Genomic DNA, 23,113 nt, shown 5'->3' on the forward strand with positions numbered 1-23,113 from the left:
CTCAAGTTTAACAAAGATTGTGAGGATGGCACAGGAATTGGCAATGTTTCGTTCTATTGTGCATAAGGATGCAATGAGTCAGAACAGACTCAATGACATCTAACAATAACAATTGAAAAATTCATATCACTCTTTAGTGAATGAATGTAGTCTACTACATGAAAGTAATGCCAAAGGCAACTACTGCAACAATCAAGGCCCATGGTAAATGTTGCTGTAAGTAGATGCTAATATTATGGATAAATGATCTGATATCTAACATATGTTGCTATTGTTGTTGTTGTTATGTGCTGTGGAGTTGGTCTGACTCCTAATGACCCTGTACAGGGTTTCCAGGCTGTAAATCTTTACGGGAGCAGAAAGCCTCATCTTTCTGCTGTGGAACAGCTAGTAGTTTCAAACTGCTGACCTTAAGGTTCATAGCCTGATTCGTAACCACTACACTATGTTGCTATTAAGTGCCATCAAATTGGTTCTGACTTGCAGCAACCCTTTATAGGTTTTCTCAGGAGCAGCCAGTGAGTTTGAACCACTGACCTTGCAGTTCAGTGCTTATCCTACAGTGCTGTGGAAGGACTCCATCTGACATATTATTGTTGTTAAGTGCCGTCAAGACAATTCCGACACATAGTGAACCTGTATAGGGTTTCCGAGGAGCAGCTGGTGAGCTTGAACTGCCGACCTTGCAGTTCAAACAGCTTTGCAGTCTGGCGCATTAACCCACAGCACCACACTAGGACTCTATCTGACATATAGTGTACCTGAAAGTGTTGTTTTTTTAAAAGGATAACTCTGAAGGGCTCCCCCTGTATGAATACAATCTCACGGTAGCAGTTCCAGCAGGGCAGAGAGCTAGTCCTTGCCACAAGTTCATGAACAAAGTACACACTGTGCCTGTGAGCAGCTTCACTCAGCACCACTGCTATAGGCAGGCTAGGGGAGGTGCTTCTAGATCTGATCTCAATGTCATGTTAGTAAAGAGTGAACATTACTGGTGCATACAGAAGCTGTTCTCCAGAAGTAGAGTGATGGCATTTAGCAACACAAACTACCATGCCAAAAATTACAACTTATGTTGCCAACTCAGAGTTCATTGTTGGCTTTGAACCCAGTGGAGTTTTTAGATTTGATTTCTTTGCTAATCTATATGACCTTTTTATGCAGCTAAGATTCACTCTTAGAATTAATCAACCAACAAGTGTGTTAAAATCTTTTTAGAGTAAACTGGAGTCATAAATAAGCAGTCATTTAGTAGATCCTTCTGTTATCATGAAAACAATACTATTTGATTTCAGGTTCTGTAATGGTCTTTTCTTAAGAAGTCTTGGTGGTGCAATGTTCAAGCATTTGGCCGCTAACTTAAAGGTCAACAATTTGAACCTGCCAGCCACTCTGCAGGGAAAAGACCTGGCACTGTGCTCTTACAAAGACAACAGCCTAGAAAACTGTAGGTTGTTTTTAAGTGCCATCAAGTCAGTTCCGACCGATAGCAACCCTGTACAGGGTTTCCGGGACTGCAAATATTTATGGGAGCAGAAAACCTCATCTTTCTCCTGCGGAGCAGCTGGTAGTTTCGAACTGCTGACCTTAAGGTTTGCAGCCTGATTCGTAACGTAACCACTACACTACCAGAGCTCCTTAGAAAACGGTATGTGGCAGTCCTATTTGTCCTATGTTGTTGCTAAGGGCCCTGAAGTTGGTTCTGACTCATAGCAACTCTGTATATTTGTTCTATAGGGTTGCTATAAGTTAGCGTCTATTCAACATCATACAACAACATTCTTATAGGTATATAGATAAAACCGGAACAAATATTTTAGTAGGCATACACTAAGACATTCTATTTCCCAGATTTTTGCTTTTGAGAGTAGTTTTCAAGTCTGTGGTTTGAATTAACTTTACAAACAATGTGGTTTGAATTGACTTTACAAACAAGGCTTAAAATGATGTCATTCTGATGGAAGTATATTCAGCTACATGTTCTGAGGACTCCTGCTATGGCTCTGTAGGATAAGCACTAGACTGGGATTGCTAAACCCAGGTCAGCGATTCAAATCCATCAGCCACTCCTCAGAAATTCTCTATCAGATGGCTGAGTCGGAACTGACTTGGCAGCACTTGACAACAACAACAACAACAGCATATTCTAGACAAAGTGTGCCAACCAGATAACGGCTTTCAGCTTTTTTTCTCCTTGTTCAGAAAGGGAGACACTTTGCTTTTTAGGTTTTCATCTTTTCAATATACTTTTTCTGTGTTACTGAAATTATTCTTTACATAGAACTTAAAATATTTTTATCTACCATATACTAGTTAACCAGCTTAAAGAAAGAAAGAAAAAAACAAAATCCCCAAGATAACTCCTTTACAAGATTGTCAAGGCCACTGCAATCTAATCTTAGCCTACATTTTCGTCTACAAACCTTATACTCTTGCCAAAAACCTTGCTAGGTATTAGGGATTAAAGATAGTAAAAGGGATATACTTAGTTTTTAAGGAGTTCCCAATCAAGTAGAATTAAAAGACATATAAGCAACTAAGCAGAAACCAGTAATGGGATGAAAGCTATAACACAGGTGATTTACCTAGACATTCCTGTTAGAACCAACAAAACCAAGCAATGAGTTTTGCCTGGGGAGGTTACAAGCTTTTCACAGAAAGGATGAATTTTATCTTTGGTGTTAAATAATTAGGAGATTAAGTAAGCTTATTGTTGTTAAGTGTCATGGAAGCAGTTCCAATTCATAGTGACCCTGTTATAGCATTTCTGAGGATATAAACTTGACAGGAGCAGAAAGCCTCATCTTTCCTTTGTGGAGCAGCTGGTGGGCTAGAACCACAGACCTTGTGGTTCACAGTCCAGTGGTTATCCTACAGAGCCACTGTACTCCCTTATTCAACAGGCAGATAACAGAAAATGTTTTACCAGGCAAATAAAATTAAATAAACTTTGATTACATGAAAGTACCTAGGACATTTAAGAAAAAGTACTTTGGTTGGTATGAAGTAAGACTGTTAGAAAAAATGGTAAATAAGATTGTAAGAAAGGTGGTAGACAGACTGGGAAAGGCTGGATATGCTGTAAAGGACCAAAGTGCCTACCATTCTTTGTTTTGTTTGCTGAGCAAGCATTCTGGTCCTTCTTGTTCTGGTAACAGATCTCTCCATCCTTACCAGGGAGCAGGCATCTGATCCAGGCCTGCCTAGTCTAGGCAACAGTGGTGCAAGTGATGGACACCCTTCTAAAACTCATTCAAGGAGAAACCTTCACTGGGGTCAACACAGTCAGTTGGAGAAAGAAGTATACTCTTTTCTGTTGTATGGCTAAGCAAGGGCTACCTGTGATTAGGTTACTTTCTGTCCAACATGCAGAAATGTGATAAATACACAGTTCCAGGCATGTTGAAGTCCTGTTCATCTTTAAGGCCATGGCTCCTGGTACACGTTCTTGTTTTCAAATGTAACCATAAATTTCTTCTCAGCCACATGAGCAAATGAATTCTTACTTGGCGTAAGTGAATTTGAGTTATAGTTCTATTATTTTCAACTAATTAAAACAGTCCTGATTGATATATATGCCATGTTAAGAACTTTGTTTTACATAGTAAAACACTGGGAGCCACAAGAAATTTTAAGACAAAGTGTTTTTGAGCAAGTGATATAACAAAAGTGCATTAGAAAGACAGTTCCAGTCAGGGCTTCAAACTGGCTCATTCTAGTTCGACCTCCTGCTTAAAATTTGCCATTTCTACCTAGATATTCTGAATCAGAATCTACATTTTCAATAAGATCTTAAGTATACATTAACAATCATCTGTGGATTTTGCTAAAATGTAGATCTGATTTAGTATATCGAGGTGGAAATTTAAATTCTCAGTAGGGGATGAACTGGAATGAACTGGTTTGAAGCCCTGGTTCCAGTGAATGGTACAGAAGATGGACTGAAGTGTGACTGAAGGCACCTCTTTCAAAAATTTGGTTCTTCAACCTTAGAGTTTCTGGCTATTGGAATTCTAGCAGCTCTTTACTTGTATCAGACTCAGTGGTTCTCAAATGTCAGCTTGCATCAGAATCACCTGGAGGGCTTGTTAAAACATGATTACTGGGCCTCAGCCTGGGAGTTTCTAACTCAGTGATCTGGGGTGGTGGTGGTGGTGGTTATGTGCCATGAATCTGGGGTTGTTGTTGTTGTGAAGTGCCGTCGAGTCGGTTCCGACCCATAGTGACCCTGTGTAGGGTTTTCGAGGAGCAGCTGGGGAGCTTCAACCACCAACCTTGCAGTTCAAATGGCTTTTCAGTCTGGCGCATTAACCCACAGCGCCACACCAGGACTCCTGGATCTGGGGAAGTGGCTGATAATTCTAACAAGTCCCAGGTGAACTGATGCTACAGGTTTTTGGGCCACACTTTGAGAACCAGTCGTCTAACACATTTCATTTGGGCCATATTTTACTGAATGTGCACAACCTTTTTAGACTACAAAGATTTTATCTTTGTCAAACTCTCAGTTACTAATATAAAGCTTTGCACAGTCATTATTATGCGTTTAAGAAGCACTAGTGGTGCAGTGGCTAAATGCTTGACTGGCAAACAAAAGGTTGGGAGTTCATTCCCACCAGATGCTCTGTGGGAGAAAGACATCACAGTCCGCTTCCACACAGATGTACAGTCCTGTAAACACTCTGATGTAGTTCTCTCCTATGCCTTTGCTCTAAGTTGGAATCACCAATGGTAGTAGGTTAGGTTTGTTTGTTTGTTTTTTGGTATAGTATGCTTAATTGTGAAGCTAAATTTAGCATCTTACTGTATTAAATTTCATTAGTTACTACTTAAACACAGATTCCCTTAGACAATGAAGTATGTAACTAGATAAAGGAATGAAAGTCAGACTACATCCTGAATTCTTTTGGGCTGCCAGTTTGGTGATGGCTCCTATCTGATTTCTTTTAAGCTTTGGCCCTAAAAGGATAATGATTATTTTCAAATATAAGAAAGTTTGAGACACATAATCCTAGATAAGTAAGGTTAGTGTTGTTGTTTTTTTCTCTTTCCTGCATGTGTTTCTACCTTCTTCTTGGGTTAACTAGTATCAGAGCAGAGATCAACCCCAGAGGAGAAAATATAGTCATTTTCTCATCCTGATGTTCAGAAAAACTGACCAAACTTAGTTCTTTTGTAGTTGTTATATGGCAAAATATTCTGTCCTTTTAGACTCTTTGCCTTATTACCTTATTATTCTGATTTGTGGATGACTTATGTTGCAGAGTAGAACTGTGCTCCACAGGGTTTTCAAAGTTGTAAGCTTTATTTAGTGACTTACACACTGGACTGCTAACTGCAACGTCAGCAGTTGTAATCCACCAGCCACTCTGCAGGAGAAAGATGAAGGTTTCTGCTCTTGTAAAGATTTACAGCCTTGGAAACCGACTTGAGGGCACAGAGAAACAGTAGCAGTAGCAGCAGCAGTTCAAACCCACCAACTGCTCCATGGAAGAAAGATGAAGCTCCCATAAAGATTTACAATCTCAGAAACCCTATACAGGGCCACTATGAGTCACAATCGACTCGATGACAGTGGATTTAAGGTTTTTTTGGCTTTAACCTTTAGGAAGCAGATTGCTGTGTCTTTTGAGGTACTTCTGGGTGCAATCAAGCCTCCCATCTTTTGGTTAGTACTAAAAGATTTAACCATGTGTACCACTCAGGCCTCCCTTTAGCCTTATAACTATTTAAAACAACAGATGAAAATAATAAAAATATTATTATTTTTTAGCTATGACATTAGATTTTTAGGAACTAAAAACCCAGCATGAAACCTGCTATCATCAACACTGTGAACTAGGGAAAAGGCAAGTGTTGAGGGAATACAATTCACACCAAATCTCTGGTACTTCTACTGAAGCTGACATCCTATCTTTTATGAACTCACATTGGTAGCTTCTGGAAACAGATATGGCTAGAAACCAATCTGCTGTAGATACTTGATCTTTTTCACAGCATGTGTTTCCTGTATTTAGAATGATCTTTATAATTCTTATAGCATTGCTAGGTAATGGTATAGAGCATTATATAGAAGTGGATACACTATTTTTGCATAGAGAAAAGGAAAGGAATAATTGTAAAATAGTGTTACCTTAGGCATCCTGTGACGTTGTAGAATATATCAAAATCGAGCAAACCATTTGCTTTGGGGTAGTCTCCTTCTGGCCACCCGGAAAAGGGAATGATGATATTCTCAGTTAGGGTAAGTAAGGCTTCTGTTATCATGAGGTTCTTGAGTTTGTCATTAGAAGACAGATTCCACAGCAAACCTACAGAAGTAAAGAGCTACCATCAACCAGAGTAGGGTAGAGCTGAAATGCTTGTTGAAAAGATCAGTTAAATCCAATACCTCCAGGACTATGACTCACTAAAAAAAGAAGCAGGGAGAGAGCTGTTTTTCCACGGAACTAAACACGCTGAGAGTGTATTAGATGGCAATGTTAGATGACCCATAGGGATAACTTTAAAAAGTGTTTCTAGCTTTTGACAAAAAACTATGGCAGTTTGAGTTAATCAGGAATGTGAATGAAAACCATAAATACTTAAACATTGCTGTTTCTCCTAAAAGATCCTGCCATAAGCTGACCTCACTAGGACAGTGAATTCTGAGCTCACCAACAGGGAGGTTTGATTTGATCATAATGATCCATTAACATTTTAAGAGTCATAAATCATTTTTCTTTTAAATTGTTGTTGTTGTTGTTAAGTGTTGAAATGACTCCATCTCATAGAGACCCTGTATAGTGTCTCTGTGGAGCAGCTTGTGAGCTGGAACCACCGACCTTGCAGTCTAGTGCATCAACCCACAGTGCCACACCAGGGCTCCATGGAAAAAATAACTCCCCCGTCTCCTGCTCCTCACTATCTGTAACTTTCTCCTGACATTTTGCAACCTATTAATAGCAGGAAGTGTCTACAGAATGCTTTTCCTATGCCTGTCAACAGCAGGCTGAGCAACATCCCCAGTGAATGCTTATTGACTCCTACCCAATGATAAAGCTATGTCTCCCCGGAACCTAGACTGGCTCATTTCTTTCTTCTCCTTTAATTTATTATTCAAGAAGAGACAAGAATATCTTCTCCATCTTTCAACTTGCATTGTCTACACATTCTTAAGATCAGTACCACATTTACTAATTTAATTTTCCCTTTCCTCTCAAATACCCCACATTAAGGCTATATAAGCCAACTAATGAATAGTATATTGTGCTTTCCATGATATTTGTGAAATAGAGAGTGGGTACTGAACTAAGAAACAAAACAACACAAAGTAACATATATGTTTCAGGATTTTTTTTTTTGCAAATTTGGAATTTAGTGCTCAAATATTTTTGATTCAGTGGAAGGGCTGGCTACACCTATTGCTTGCTAATCCAGTGACTTCCAGCAAGTGTAAAATTGCTTTGTCATCTTTCATGTACAAATGTTATTGTTGTTAGGTGCCATCAAGTCAGTTCTAACCCAGAGCAACCCTGTATAGCATTTCCAAGGAGTAGCTGGTGAGCTTGAACTACCAACCTTGTGGTTCAAATGGACTTTTTAGCCTAGTGCATTAACCCACAGAGCCGCACCAGGTGTCCTCATGTCGGAATAAGTTACTCTAAATCACTACTATCCAGGATAAAAGGGAATAAAAAGAAAGGAGAACTCTTCCCTCTCTGGCTCCGATGCCCCCAGTTAATAATTTCTACTCCTTAAATGTACTGCCTGTCTGAGTGAGGTATATAAGCATTCTATTAAAAAAAGAAGGTGGCAGTGAGACAGTCTTCAGAAATATGGCAGTCTTGGCTGAGTTGTGTGGTGAAATCATCTCCCCTGATTCTAATGATTGAAATAACAGTCTATATGCTTAGTTAAAGCTTGGTAATTATTCAACCATACTTGTATTTGGCCCAGTTATGACACTCAAGGCCTAATGAGTTCTTTTGTGCTTAAATAGCCCAATTAACTAATTTCTGAGCAGTAACCGAATTTCCATTGCAGCCTACATATAGCTTCCATTAGCTACAATGACACCAGGTCTAGCGTCTTATGAGGACTAAATTTTGGCTTATGGGTAGGTCTGTTCCTGATCGAACTAGCAACTGGAGTTAGATATAAGCAGTGTTCAGCCACAGGGTTGCAACACAATGACTTCATTCCTCCCACTTTATCATAAAAGGCACTGGAAGGGAGTGAGACAGTAAAACACTGAAGGTGGTTGAAAACTATTTAAATGCAGGTCTGAGGTGAAGTTTTGTTACCATGCTACAAAAGAAAGTTAAAAAGAAAAGAGAGAGAGAGAGAAAAAAAAAGAAAAACGAAAAAAAAAGCTCCCTGACTACTTCTAAATAAGCAAACAAATTAACAGTCTCTGCTTGCCAGAGGCTTAAAACTGTGAAGCATAATAACATTTCCTCCTTTTAAAAAGGACCACACAGGGTACTCAAAGGAAAATATACCTTAAATTAAAAGCCAGAGAGGATTAATTTGAACAAAGGGACTGGAATTTTCTTTCAGTAGTCAATGTCTTTTATAGCTTGGCATGCTACGTTATTTCTGCAGTAAGCATATATTTTGGGGAGTTTTGGTATAATTTTTGAGTATCGAATGTAGGATACGGTGTCCAGGTGTGGGGCTTATGATAAACACTGGACTGCTAACCATAAGGTTGGTAGTTCAAACCCACTAGCTGCTCTTTGGAAACCTGATACAGGGACTCTATAAGTTGGAACATACTCAATGACACTTAACAACAACAATGATGTAAGATATTGTATAGAAATGTTATAGATGTCAAAATTCTGTTTGAGCTGAAGGTGGGAAAGATGTAACATGTTCAACAGGGAATCGGGGTTATATATATTTATATATAAACATACATACACAATAAGTAAAGGGCCAATTACCTGAACATTTTGATGAAAGATTCTATAGAAGAATTCTGATCAAAAGGGGGAAAATACAGAACAGAACTTCCAATTCTCATGAAAAGTCATGAAACTATTGCCTTGAGATAATCTTTCAATCTTAAACCAACAGGATCCCCTGAAATTGTATTTAAACCAAACCACAGTAAGAGTAACAACTGTAGCAAGAGTAAAGAATATCTGTCTTAAGAATTGTGCTCTTTGAAGATCAAACTGGGATTAAATTAACAAAAGGAACTCCAAAGGTTAGGAAATTTATGGGGCAATGAGTTTATTTACTGGAGAAGGAACAACTCAGAAAAGGAGAGTGAGAATGACTGCAAAACTCCAAGAATGTAACCAGTGTCACTGAGCTGTACATATACAAATTTGCTGATATGGTGTCTATTCTGCTGTGCATATTATAAAAAACAATAAAAATAAAATCATAAAAAAGGAAACAATTAATTGCATTGTTGTTGTTATATGCTGTCGAGTCAATTCTCACTCACAGCGGACCCTGTACAGGGTTTCCAAGGAGTGGCTGATGGGTTTGGAATGCCGACCTTGCAGTTAGCAGTCCTGTTCTGTGCTAATCCTACAATGCCTCACAGGACTCTGATTAATTGCATACTGGCAATATATTATGAGGAGGATCCAGAAAATTTGTGGAAAAGTTCCACTGTCTTTTAATTCCATTTTCCCATGAGAGTTTTCTTGTATAACAATATGACAGAGGGCTAATATCCTTAATACATAGAATTCTTGTTGTTGTTAAGTGCCATAAAGTTAATTCTGACCCATAGCGACCCTGAGAGGGTTTCTGAGGAGCAGCTGGTGAGCTTGAACTGCCAACCTTGCAGTTCAAACTGACATTGCAGTCCAGCACAGTAACCCACAGCAGCATACCAGGACCACACAGAATTCTTATGCACTACTAAAAGATGAAATGCCAGTAGAAAAACTGCTAAACACAATACCCAAAGGATATTGTTGTTGTTGTTAAGTGCCGTTGAGTCAATGCTGATCCATAATGACCCTGTATAGGGTTTACGATGAGCAGCTGGTAAGCTTGATCCACCAAACTGGTGGTTCAAAATGACTCTGCAATCCTGTACATTAACCCACATCACCACACTATGACTCTCAAAGAATACTAGGGATTAATATATATAGGAAATGGAGTCCTGGTATGGTGCTACAGGATAAGCACTGGACTTCTAACCACAAGGTTGATGGTTTAAGCCTACCAGCTGCTCCTCAGAAATGCTATACAGGGTTGCTGTGAATCAGAACCAATTCAATGGCACTTAATAACAACAATATACATGAAGAAAGCCAAAGGTTATTAAAAAGATGGGAAAGAAAGACAAGACCAAAATGGATGTCAGAAGAGACTCTGAAACTTGTTGTGTGCAGAGAACCAAGAGCAACTGGAAGGAATAAGGAAGTAAAGAGATGAACAGAAAACTTCAAAGGGCAGCTCAAGAAGACGAAGTCAAGTACTGTAATGAAATGTGTAAAGACCTGGCTCTAGAAAACCAAAATGGAAGCAGCATGCTCCGAATTCCTCAAGCTCAAAGAACTTAAGAAAAAGTTCAAGCCTTAAGTTGCAATATTGAAGAATACTATGGACAAAATATTGAAGTATGCAGGACGCATCCAAGTAAGTTGGAAGGAATACACAGAGTCGCTTTACCAAAAAGAATTGGTTGATATTCAACTATTGCAAGAGATAGCATATGATCAATATCTGATGGTATCAAAGAAAGAAGTCTAAAATAATTGAATGCGTTGGCATAAAAACAAGACTCTAAGACTTGATGGACTACAAATTGAAATGTTTCAACAAACTGATGCAGTGCTAGAGGCACTCAATTGTGTATGTAAAGAAATTTGGAAGACAGCTAACTGATGGAAAGATAGCCATATTTGTACCCATTCCAAAGAAAGATGATTTAACAGAACGTGAAAATCATCAAATAATATCTCATGAAAGTAAAAATTTTGCTTAAGATTATTAAAAAGAGTTGCTCCACATCAACAGAGAGTTGCTAGAAATTCAAGGATTCAGAAGAGGACATGGAACAAGGACATGGAACACAGAACTGCTGACGTCACATGAATCTTGGCTAAAAGCAGACAGCACTAGAATGATGTTTACTTGTGTTTTATTGACTAGGCAAAGGCATTCCACTGTGTGGATAATAACAAACTATGCATAATGTTGTGAAGAATGGATATTCCAGAACACTTTGATGTGCTTATGAGAAACCTATACATAGAGGCAGTTTTTTTGACGAGAACAAGGGGACACTGAATGGTTTAAAATCAGGAAAGATGTGAGTAAGGGTTGTAGCCTTTCACCATACTAATTCAATCTGTATGCTGAGCAAATGAATTTAGAAGCTGGATTATATGAAGAAGAACATGGCATACAAGTTGAAGGAAGACTCATTAACAGCTTGTGATATGCAGATGACACAACCTTGCTTTCTGAAAGTGAAGTGAACATGAAATACTGATGAAAGTCAAAGTCAATAGTCTTCAGTATAGATTGTACCTTAATGCAAAGAAATCCTAACAACTGGACCAATAAATACCGTCATGATAAAATGGAGAAAAGACTGAAGTTGTCAAAGACTTCATTTTCCTTGGGTCCATAATCAGCACTCATGGAGGCAATATTCAAGAAATAAAATGCTGACAAAATCCAACATTCAACAAAGTAGGAATAGAATATACATTTTTCAACATAATTAAGGGCATATAAACAAAACCAAGGAGCTCTGGTAGCGTAGTGGTTATATATCAGGCTGCAAATGTTAAGGTCAGCAGTTTGGGAGAAAGATGAGGCTTTCTGCTCCCGTAATGCCTCAGGAACCTTGTACAGGGTCACTGTGAGTCGAAACCGGCACATCACCACCACCACCGAACAAAACCAACAGCTTACATCACTCTCAACAGTGAGAAACTGAAACCATTTCCTTTGAGAACAGGAACCAGACAAGGATGCCCTTTATTACCACTCCTATTCATACTGTGCTGGAAGTTTTAGCCAGAGCTCTGGTAGCATAGTGGTTACAAATCGGACTGCTAACCTCAGGATCAGCAGTCTGAAACTACCAGCTGTTCGTGGGAAAAAGATGAGGCTTTCTGCTTCTGTAAAGATTTACAGCCTCAGAAGCCCTGTGCATGGTCACTATGAGTCGGAACTGACTCCACGGTACTTAACAACAACAACATAAAGAAAGAAAGGGAAATTAAAGGTATTCCAAATTGAAAAGAAGAAGTAAAACTCTATTTGCAGATGATATGATTCTATACTTAGAAAATCCCAAAGACTCCACAAGAAAATTATTAGAATTCATTGATAGATATAGTAAAGTAGCAAGAAACAAGATCAATACACAAAAATCAGTTGAATTCTTTTTCACTACTAAAGAGAGCCCTGAAAAGGAAATCAGGAAAACAATACCATTTACAACTGCCACTCAAAAGATAAAATACTTGGGAATAAATCTAACTAGAGAAACAAAAGACCTATACAAAGAAAATTATAAAACACTACTATAAAAAACTACAATAAGACGTGCAGAAATGGAGGCATATACCCTGCTCTTGAATAATAAGACTTAACATTGTAAAAATGTCAAAACTACTGAAAGCAATCTATAGATATAATGCTATCTCATTATACATTCCAACATCATTCTTTAAAGAAATGGAAAAATTAATCACTACCTTTATATGGAAAGGAAAGAGACCCCAGAAAAGCAAAGCACTATTAAAAAGAAGAACAAAGTGAGAGATCTCAAAACCTACTACACAGTCACAGTAGTCTAAACAGCCTGGTATTGGACAGTGAAAGGCACATGATCAATGGAACAGAATTGAGAACCTTACTGGGTTGAAGCAAATTCATCCACCTACAGGCAACTGATCTTCGTCAATGGGTCAAAATGCATTAAATGGGGAAGAGATAGTTTCTACAATGAATGATGCTGGCAAAATTGTAAACTCATTTGCAGAAAAATGAAACAAGACCCACATCTCACACCACAGATAAAAACAAATTCAAGGTGGATTAAAGACCTAAATGTAAAACACAGAACTACACAGACAACCAATTAAAAAATAAGGACAAAATTAGGATTCCTGATACATGGCATAAATACACTAACATAACTGATAACACACAAACAGAAGACAAAATAGATGACTGGGACCTCCTAAAAATAAGACATGAAAAGATTTCACCAAAGAGTAAAAAGTGAATCCACAGTCTGGTAAAAAGTGTTTGGCAACAACATATCAGACCAAAGACTACTCTCCAAAATTTATAGAATACTTCAATGCCTCAACAAGATGACAACAAATAATGCAAGTAAAAAATGGGCAGAGGTCATGAACAGACACTTCACGAAGGAAGATATTCAGGCAGCCAACAAGCATATGAAGAAATGCTCATGATTATTCGCTATTATTGTTGCTGTTAAGTGTCATTAAGTTGATTCCAACTCATGGCGATCCTGTATAGGCTTCTGGGGACAGGCTGGTGCATGTGAACCACTGAAACTTGCAGTTCAAACCGACCTTGCAGTCTAGAGTTTATCCTACTACCATACGATTATCCTACTACAGAGTTTATCCTACTACAGCGCCACACCAGGGACACGCAAATCAAAACAATAATGAGATACCATCCCATACCAGCATTAATAGCAAAGTTCTAAAAAACCAAAAACAATGAATGTTGGCAAGGGTGCAAACAGATATACTGTACAATACAGCAATACCTCTACTTGGTGTATATCCCCAAGAAACAGAGCGGTGACACAATGGAATGTATGCCTGCTGTGTTCATTGTAGCACTATTCGCAACACAAGAAGAAGGAGACAGCCTAAGTACCTATCAGTAGAACTGATAATCAACTTTGGTACATACATACAGTGGAGTATTACACAACACTGATGAATAACTAAAAATCTGCACAACATTTCACGGCACGGATTACCTTGCAGGACATTATACTAAATGAAATTTGTCAATCACAAAAGGACAGATATTACATAAGACTACACCCTCGGAAACCCTGTACAGGGTCGCTATGGGTCGGAACCGACTCGATGGCAAACAACAACAACAACAACTGTTGCTAGGTAAGACGAAGGGTCAGAGAAAAAGAAGAAGACTCCCCCCCCTTCCTGCAACGAGATGGATTGCCCAGGTGGCAGCATTGATGGACTCAAGTGTGGCAGCGGTAGTGAGGTTAGCCCAGGATCAGACATTGTTTCGTTCTGCTGTGCATGGGGTCGCTATGAGTCAGTTCCGACTCGATGGCACCTGACAACAACAACAACTGTTGTAAAAAGTTAAGAAAAGATTTTCTTGGTAAATGAAACATCCTATGACGGTTTCAGGGTAGGTGGGGGGAAAGGGGAGGGGCAAAAAAAGCCAGTAGAGGTAAACGTTATTAACTGATAGTACATGAAATGGATTGCAACATTGTAGTGACACAAAGTGTATGATTTATTAATGTGGGACTGATGGATCTGTGCTATAGACTTTCACTCAATTCACAATAAAAAATTAAAGAAAGAAATGACATATTGCATTAGGCAAATCTGTTGCACAAGACCTCTTTAAAGCGTTCAAGACCAAAGATAAAATTTTGAGGACTAAGGTGCACCAGACCCAGGTCATGGTATTTTTAATCACCTCATATGCACGTGAAAGTTGGACACTGAATAAGGAAGACCACAGAAGAATCGATGCAATTTGAATTATGGTGTTGGCAAAGAATATTGAAAATATTATGGACTGCAAGAATAAATATATTTGTCTTGGAATAAGAACAGTCAGAACACTCCTTAGAAAGTAGGATGGTGAGGCTTTGTCTTTCATTCTTTAGACAAATTGTCCAGAGAAAATCATCAAATTTGGTAAAGTGGAGCGTCAACAAGAAAGAGGAAGACCCCCAACAAGATGGACTGACACAGTGCCAGCATCAGTAGGCTCAAACATAACAATTGAGAGGATGGAGCAGAACTGGGTATGTTTTCATTTTCTTGTGCATGGTGTTGCTATGAGTCAGAACTGACTTGATGGCACCTAGTAACAAAGTAACTCATTTTTAACCTAATTTATATTAACTTCGTCTGGAATAATAGATTATTGCAAAGGTCAGTTAACCCAAGTTATATAAAATCTCAGGGTACTTGGCCTGTACAATGTAAGTGTAGAATTACATAATACAAAATGATTCAAGGAAGATGTAAAAGTAGTATTATGTAACAAAATTATTTTGCTATTTTCTGAAAACAGCAATCCCATTAAATTAAATACTTCTATAAATATGCAGACTTCAATATTTATTTTAAACAAACTCCACTGACAATGGTCCTCTAACTTGGTTTTATGCACAAGACCTAAGAGGCCAAGAATGGTCTACTTTGGTCTTATTATGACTTGTCTGTTTTAACACAAGCATAGCCTTCTCCCTCCTGAGATGAGGATGTGATGTTCTCATTTTAATTAAAAACATACCATCATGATATCTGGTAAAGAAGGCGGCCAATCTCAGTGGAGAGAGTGAAGTCTTTGATCTGGAAGTCTTTCATTAGAAAAGTGAAGAGCTTCCTTCCTAGGCTGTTACTAAAAATGCCAGAAAGGTCAGCGCGCTTAGAATCTTTTTCAGTGAAGACAGCTCTGATGCTGAACTTCTTAAAACATAGAAAAAAGGATAGTTCACTTTTTATATCTTGGTCAGAAAAATTCAGATGCTATTTTAAAACACACCTAAGTCTCTTATCTATGTTTATTCTAGATATCTCAAGATCACAAGGCTCTTTATTATTTTAGGCCAGAAATCCAAAGCTGTTCAGAAATTTATGTGATGACAACAGCTGTCTCTTTGAAAACTTGGCTAAGGGCAAGGGGCTGGCAGTAAAATATGAAATGATGATATTTGAAAATATTTCAGGAAAAGTGAAATTTAAGTCAACAACTGAAGAATGAGTCCTGGTGTGGCGCTGTGGGTTAATGCTCTGGACTGCAAAGTCAGTTTGAACCACAAGGTCAGCTGTTGAAGCTCACCAGCTGTTCCTCGGAAACCCTACACAGGGTTACTTTGGCCCGGAACCAACTTGAAGGTACTTAACAACAACAACAACAACCAAAGAATGAAGGAGCTCAGTGGTTAAGCACTTGGCTGCTAACTGTAAGGTCAGCAGTTGAAACCCAATTATCTGGTCCATGGGAGAAAGATGCGGCAGTCTGCTCTGTGAAGATTATAGCCTTGGAAAGTGTAATAGCAGTTCTATTCTGTCCTATAGGCTCCCTAAGAGTTGGAATCAACTTGATGCCAATGGGTATTTTTATGAAGGATGAAAGGGTTCACCAGGTAGTCCAGGGACAGAAGAGGCTAGCAACAGAGACAGATGCACAGAAAACAGATCAGGAGGTGCTTTAGGATGTCACAACCTAGGCTGCAGGAGTGTGAACGCAGATTCTGTTGACAAAAATTGGCAGTGTCACTTTATGAAATCGTTGGGTGGACTGCATCTTCAGTTAATAAGGAGCATAAAGAGGCAGTTATTTTATTTTATAAAGAAATCAGTCACTACAAGCAGAGCGCTGGGCAGATTTGGAACAGACAACACTGAACCATTGCTATTAAGTGTCGTCGAATGGGTTCTGATTCACAGTGACCCTTTACAGAGTTTCCAAGGAGCAGCGGGTGGGTTTGAACTGCTAACTTTGTGGTTCGCCGGCCAGTGCTGATCCTACAGCTCCACACAGAGACTAGTTAAGAGGTTACAGCAGAAGTGGAGCAGAGATGAAGAGAGTGTGAGCCAATGCGATGTCAGGAGAGAGCAGGAGTCAAAGGGGAACAAGGGAGCAGAGCTCTTTGATTCCACAGTCTTGAAGGAGAGCCTTTTTCCAAAGAAGTGTAAAACAGAGTCACCAGCCCCCAAAGGAGGGAGCCTCTATGCTACAACAAAACATCCAGATAAAGCTAGGTTAAAATCTGGCCTTCGTTCTTTAACTTCAGTAATTCACTTAACCTCTTTGAAGCTCACACCGATCATATTGTTGTATTGTTGTTGTTGTTGTTGTTAGGGGCCATCGAGCCAGTTCTGACTCAAAGCGATCCTGTATAGGGTTTCTGAGGCTATACAGCTTTCCAGGACCAGAAAGCCTCATATGTAGTTAGTCAACATGCTTCAATGCCTTATGTAGCTGTTAGGAGGAACAGGGATGAAAATGTAAAGTTGTAATTTTGTGATGAGTACATAATAGGCATTCATGTCTAAGAAAGAAACAAGATTCCCAGATACTTGTATGGTTCCGTATTTTGTATTTCTAAAAGACAAAAATGTGCGTGTTAGGCCAACATTTTATTTCTGGAGTCCAGAAAGCACTTATTTAGCAGTTTTCTATCAATAGAGCTAAAAGAAATAATTTGGAAGGATTTGCATCAAATGTTCGAGTGTTAACTGAATACACTTAATGTGTAATATACACCCTCTGGTAGGGATGTTTGCCTTGTACTAGAAATCCTGAGAATCACACAATTAGCTTCCATTTATCAGCTCCATGGATTATTTGAAGATGCTCTGGATGGTTTATATGACATCAATGTTACAGAATGCTCTCAGATCTTAATTTCCTAAGCAAAATAAAGAAGAAGTGCGATTCTGTGAATTATTTCTCTGAAACACAACACACACATACCCTCCCAGGTTTCTATCTACCATGCAACTTGATCCCCACTCTTATCAAAGTGTCCTCTAAATGATCAGCAGCTTTTTTCCCACCTCTTTGCCTTGCTAGTGATGTTCACTTTGCTGGGAATAACTCTGATTCTCCTTTGAAACACTGGTTTAACGACATCTGTCTTTTCAGGTTCAGAATGAACATACCTCATTCATAAACTCTCTTATGATTCATAAATATATATTTATACATACACACACATATAAACATATGTATATATACATATGCACATATATACACATATGTATATATATATATGTGTGCGTGTGTGTATATATATGCAAAGATACGCACATACATACCAGGGAGCCCTGTAGCATAGTGGATACATGTTGGACTGCTAACTGCAAGGACAGAAGTTCAAATCTGCCAGATGCTCCATGGAAGAAAGATGAAACTTTCTACTCCCATAAAGATTTACTGCCTCGGAAACTCTATACAGGGTTGCTATCAGTCAGGACTGACTCTATCTATCTATCTATCTATCTATCTATCTATCTATCTATCTATCTATCTATGTATGTATGTATGTATCATCCATCTATCTATCTATCTATCTATCTATCCATCATCTATCTATCTCCTGGTGTGGTGCTGCATGATAAGCACTGGACCACAGAGTTGGTTTGAAATGCAAAGGCTGGCAGTTCAAACTCACTAGATGCTCCTTGGAAACCCTTATATAGGGTCACTGTGAGTCAGAACTGACTTGAATGTACTTAACAACAATAACGTGTGTGTGTGTGTGTGTGAATGAGAGTCTTGGTGTGGCACTATAGGATAAGCACTGGACTGCTAACCACAAGGTCGGTGGTTCAAACCCACCAGGCATTCCTTGGAAACCCTATACAGGGTTGCTGTGTGTCAGAACCGACTCGATGGCACTTAACAACAACAACAAACTATTGGGCAGAAAAAGACGTATTTATTTGTTCAGATCAGTTATCTGTATAGAAATATGAAGCAGAGAACTGAAAATTGTATCCCACCCTCTCTTTTCTGTCAGTCTCCTTTTTGTTTTTTTGGTGGGGAAAGGAGAGGCAGGAAGAGGTGAGCCACAGAGTCCTTACTAGTAGTAGTCTAAGTAATGAGAAAGGAGCTCTGGTAGCGTAGTGGTTACGAATCGGGCTGTGAACCTCAAGGTCAGCAGTTCGAAACTACCAGCTGTTCCGCAGGAGAAAGATGAGGCTTTCTGCTCCCATAAAGATTTGCAGCCTCGGAAACCCTGTACAGGGTCTCTATGAGTCAGAACTGACTAGATGGCACGTAACAACAACAACAAGTAATGAGAAGATTGAGAAAAAGAATTTCTGGTATTTTAATTAATTTGATGAAATGAATCCTCTACATTAAGAAACTATTGCACTCTCCATTTTACTCCCCTAGCATAGATCAGCAAGCTGACTGTTGAGTAAATAATAAAAATAACTGGGTGTAGTTCTTGGTTTTCTTCAGAATGCACTGTATACCTGGTACAATACTGAGACTCCACACATTCTCAAACTACAAAGTTGCCTTTCAGAAATGTATGCAGACTTTTCACAGAAAGAGGTTTGTTAAGGAGTTGTTTTAAAGACAATCAAACGTGTATAGAGTTTCTAATTTAAAATATCAAGCTAAACCTCAGACTCTTAGCCTTCTGACGAAAGGAATTAAAACTCGGCTGGCACCTCAGGAATAAGCTAGCAGGGAACAATGTACCTTTAAAGCCATCTCTTGGATAACAGTGAGCTTATCAATCATTTGTTCCAGGCAACTTAAGAAAAACAGATGACATAATACATCCGGCTAGAGTTTAGTAAACACTACCTGTTATTTGCTTTTTAGTCTCCAAGTCTCTGGTTTGCTTCAGCACCTGGAGCAGACGAGGCACCCCATTTAGTTCAGCTACCTCCACCTTGTTGTCATTGTCTTCAAATACCAAGTTTCTTAAGGCTCCACACACAGCTCTCTGAACATCTTCATTTTGAATTTTGAGGAGTTGCAGAAGTTTGGGTATGCCATGGAGTTGATTAACCTGGGGAAGGAAGCAGATGCACATAGCACATCTTTATCAATTTTAATGTGACATCAAGCTATTCAGTAGAATATGAACAGATGAAGTTCATTGATGTAGATTATAAACCCAACCAAACAACAGTTCTATGTGTGGCTCAACCTGAGCCTCACATTGTAAATCTTATCCCTGCTGTAACAGAGCATCTGCCATCAAAGAGTTAACAATCATTTTGGGATGGCAAGGCTGAAACCTATGAAGATTAGAAGAGAAACTTAAGTGGCAAACAGTGGAAAAAGGTCTTGAGCACAGTAAGAGCAAAGAGAACTGGGACATCAGGAAAGTCTTATGGAAGAATAACAAATTATGTGTGTTTTTCTCAGCCTAAAATTTAAAAGTCAGTATAAAATAAATGAAAATCATCATCATTAACAGTAGAAATAAAAACTCATTTACCATGCCAACCCTAGTAGGGATGCAAGCTAACTCTAGACGCAAGGCCAACTGCTTACAATATTTAAAAACATGTTAGAGGCAGCTTAAAAAGTTTGTGGGAAATTGAATTAAAAAATAATAGAGTTTTCACATGAATTTTTTAAGTTCCCTCCAATGAAATTACACAATACTTTTATTTCATTAAAAAACAATTATAGTTTTTGCACCTGCAATTATTTATAACCCCAGAAACCCTACACAAGTTTCCTATGAGTTGGAATTGACTTGATTGCACTTAACAACAATAACAACAGCACACTTCCTTATGAAGTTCTGGCACAGTGCTATAGAATAGGCACTGGACTGCTAGCCACAAGCTCAGTGGTTCAAACTCACCAGCCAGCTCCTTGGAAATCCTATATAGGGTTGCTATGAGTCAGAACCAACCCTACACAGCAATTAACATACTTCCTTATAAGCAAAAAAGCACAATTTATTATAAAACAGCCTTTAACTCACTGGTTTCACCAACATCCTCAATTACTATAAATTGGTGAAGTTTTAAGATTGCCAAACTCACTCTACAAATTTCATAAATGCCAGCAAAAAGAATTCACAGAAGCAGTATCTATACACATCAGGTACTAAAAGGAAACTTTATTTGTCCTGAGGTATTCTGACAGCTTGAGAAATATTTTATTACTGAATTTATAATTTACAAGTTGCCTTCTTCAAATATGATGTGAGATGGCTTACTCGGCACATCACATCGCATTCCTTACTGTGATGGTCACAAGGAGAGTTGGACTGGGAACGACTCTCCCACTTTGAGCAGGGAGCATGGATGGCAGTGCTTCTATTCATCACCTTTCCCTAGTTGGTTCCCTTTCCCAGTCACCTTTATCCTCTTGGCTTTCAGCACTCACTCCAGCATTGAAACAGGAGATGTAGCTAAATCCATTGATCAGAGAAATGCCTAAATCCTGCTACCACTCTGCTTACTGTATAATTTGACTCCCTAGGGTCTAGCATTTAACTCAAGTTTAGAAGAAAGCAGACTTCAGTTATTATTTGTTTTCAAGCAAATGGGTATCTGTTATGTTAAATGCAACACATTGACAGCATTCTCCTCATTGCTTTTAGTCAGTGATGAGTTGACTAATGGATTTTTGGTCCATTAAGACCAAAGTCAAATGCTCTTGCCCCTTTGAGTTCAGGGAAGAAGTTGGGGCAGGAGAATTCTGACGAGTTTCCCAGTCCTGAATCCTGTGGGGTTTTGATTCCTCCCTTCACCCCATCTGGGAAAAGAAAAAAAGGAATAGACTAACAAGAATGTCTCAGAACTTCAAAAATTCTTTCATTTGAGATACTTTCTAAGCATATAAAAGGGCAAAACTACAAGTTAGAATCTCAACTTTTCTCTTTGAATCTATTCTGATTCTGTTCCCTGCCAGCCATAAAACAATGAAATGACGAGGCTTTCTGGTAGCAAATAAGCAAATGCCAGGGCACTGACTGACTCTCTTGGGGCTAAGGCTCTTCTGAGTCCCCACTCCTTTACCCCAGCTTCCTTCCCCAGTCTGTTACTCTGCCTCTCCTCTGACAAAACCCTCCTCATCCCGCAGGACCCAGCTCAAATGCCACCTCCTCTGTGAAATGTCACTCCAGTTCCTTTTTCTCCTCTCATTAGAGGGAACTACTCTTGTAAATTAGTATAACCTTTCAAGGAGACAATATGTGTCAACTTAGGAAAAAAATCACTTCTAATACCTTATACTGAGAAGACAGTCTGAAATGCATACACAAATAATAATTGCATTCTTTATGGGAACGAACAATAAAAAAGCCACAGATGTTTAGCAATGGTGTGAAGGTTGGTTCACAATTAAATTTCTAATATCCACATGCTGAGGCACCCATGGGTGAAGTTAAAGCAGTGTCTGGAACTGACAGGTATTTTACTAGTCAACTGTCTACTCAGTCAAATGAGGATTCATTCTGTGGAAGCTTAGTAATCACGTGGTAGGCCTACTGGAGTTACTTACGGAGCAGCAGCAGCTTCTCATACCATTAATATTATGCAGCTAAAAATGGATTTTATAGAGTGATTACAGGTATGATGAAATGCTAGTGATGTTATTGGAAAAAAACAACAATAAAAGTAGCCAGACATAAAGAGGAGAATGAGATTAAGGGAATAGGAGAAATGGTGAGAGCAGGAGTCATGAATGGGGCCCAATTTTTATATTTTTAAACAACAAACATGTATCTTATCTTTATATGCTTTTTTAAAAATTAAACACAAAATAATCCCCACAAATATATTCAGTTTGATTACAAGTATATAAATGCTGTATTAAATTTTTTGTAGTGGAAACCAAAATGATGAACAATGAATGGTAGAATCATGGGAACTCTTTTTTCTTTTACTTCTTAATTCCTCAAATTTCTAGCAATGAGTGAATATTGATATAATAAGATTTTATCTGACAGTTTCTAGGTAGGTAATGAGGTTGGAAGCCAGAGGAAACAGGGTGACTCTCTCAAGGAGGACCTTGTAGAATGAATGATGGGACCTGTCATTTATCTTGCAGGCAACATAGGCAGCTATTGGGAAGATTTTTCTAGGTGTTGTGAGGATAATATGGGTTGAGATTAGATAAGAATGGTGGTAGAGAGATCAATGAATGGAGCTGAAAGTAAAGGGACTAGACTAGTAAGTAGCACTGAATAGGGAACAAAAAAATGTGGGCTCATTCAGAATACTTCTAGAAATAGCCTAAATAGGACTTAAAATCTTAGTGACTATGGGAAGTATGGAAAAAAGAAGGTTCAAAGATTGTTACAGTTTGCATGTTAACCTACTTGGGTGGTGGTAGTACCATTCAATGACAGAATAATATATTGGAATTATTATTTCAGGACAGGCATTGTGTACCATTTTATGATTGATTTCCTACAACAACCTTT

The 23,113-nt window shown here is 38.6% G+C and overlaps 1 protein-coding gene across 1 annotated transcript in view; it reads right to left on the bottom strand.

Annotated features, from left to right (window-relative positions):
* The window catches only part of PKP2 (plakophilin 2), a 121,987-nt gene that overhangs the window by 54,070 nt on the left and 44,804 nt on the right, over positions 1-23,113 (bottom strand). Inside the window, exons 5-6 of the mRNA XM_006874766.1 lie at positions 19,522-19,729; positions 6,134-6,311 (exon numbers count right to left, since the gene is read on the bottom strand). Coding sequence (XP_006874828.1) covers positions 6,134-6,311; positions 19,522-19,729 — 386 coding nt within the window. The remainder of the gene's footprint in view (positions 1-6,133; positions 6,312-19,521; positions 19,730-23,113) is intronic.

This window comes from Chrysochloris asiatica, unplaced genomic scaffold (assembly GCF_000296735.1).
Source record: "Chrysochloris asiatica unplaced genomic scaffold, ChrAsi1.0 scaffold00299, whole genome shotgun sequence".
Taxonomy (NCBI): domain Eukaryota; kingdom Metazoa; phylum Chordata; class Mammalia; order Afrosoricida; family Chrysochloridae; genus Chrysochloris; species Chrysochloris asiatica.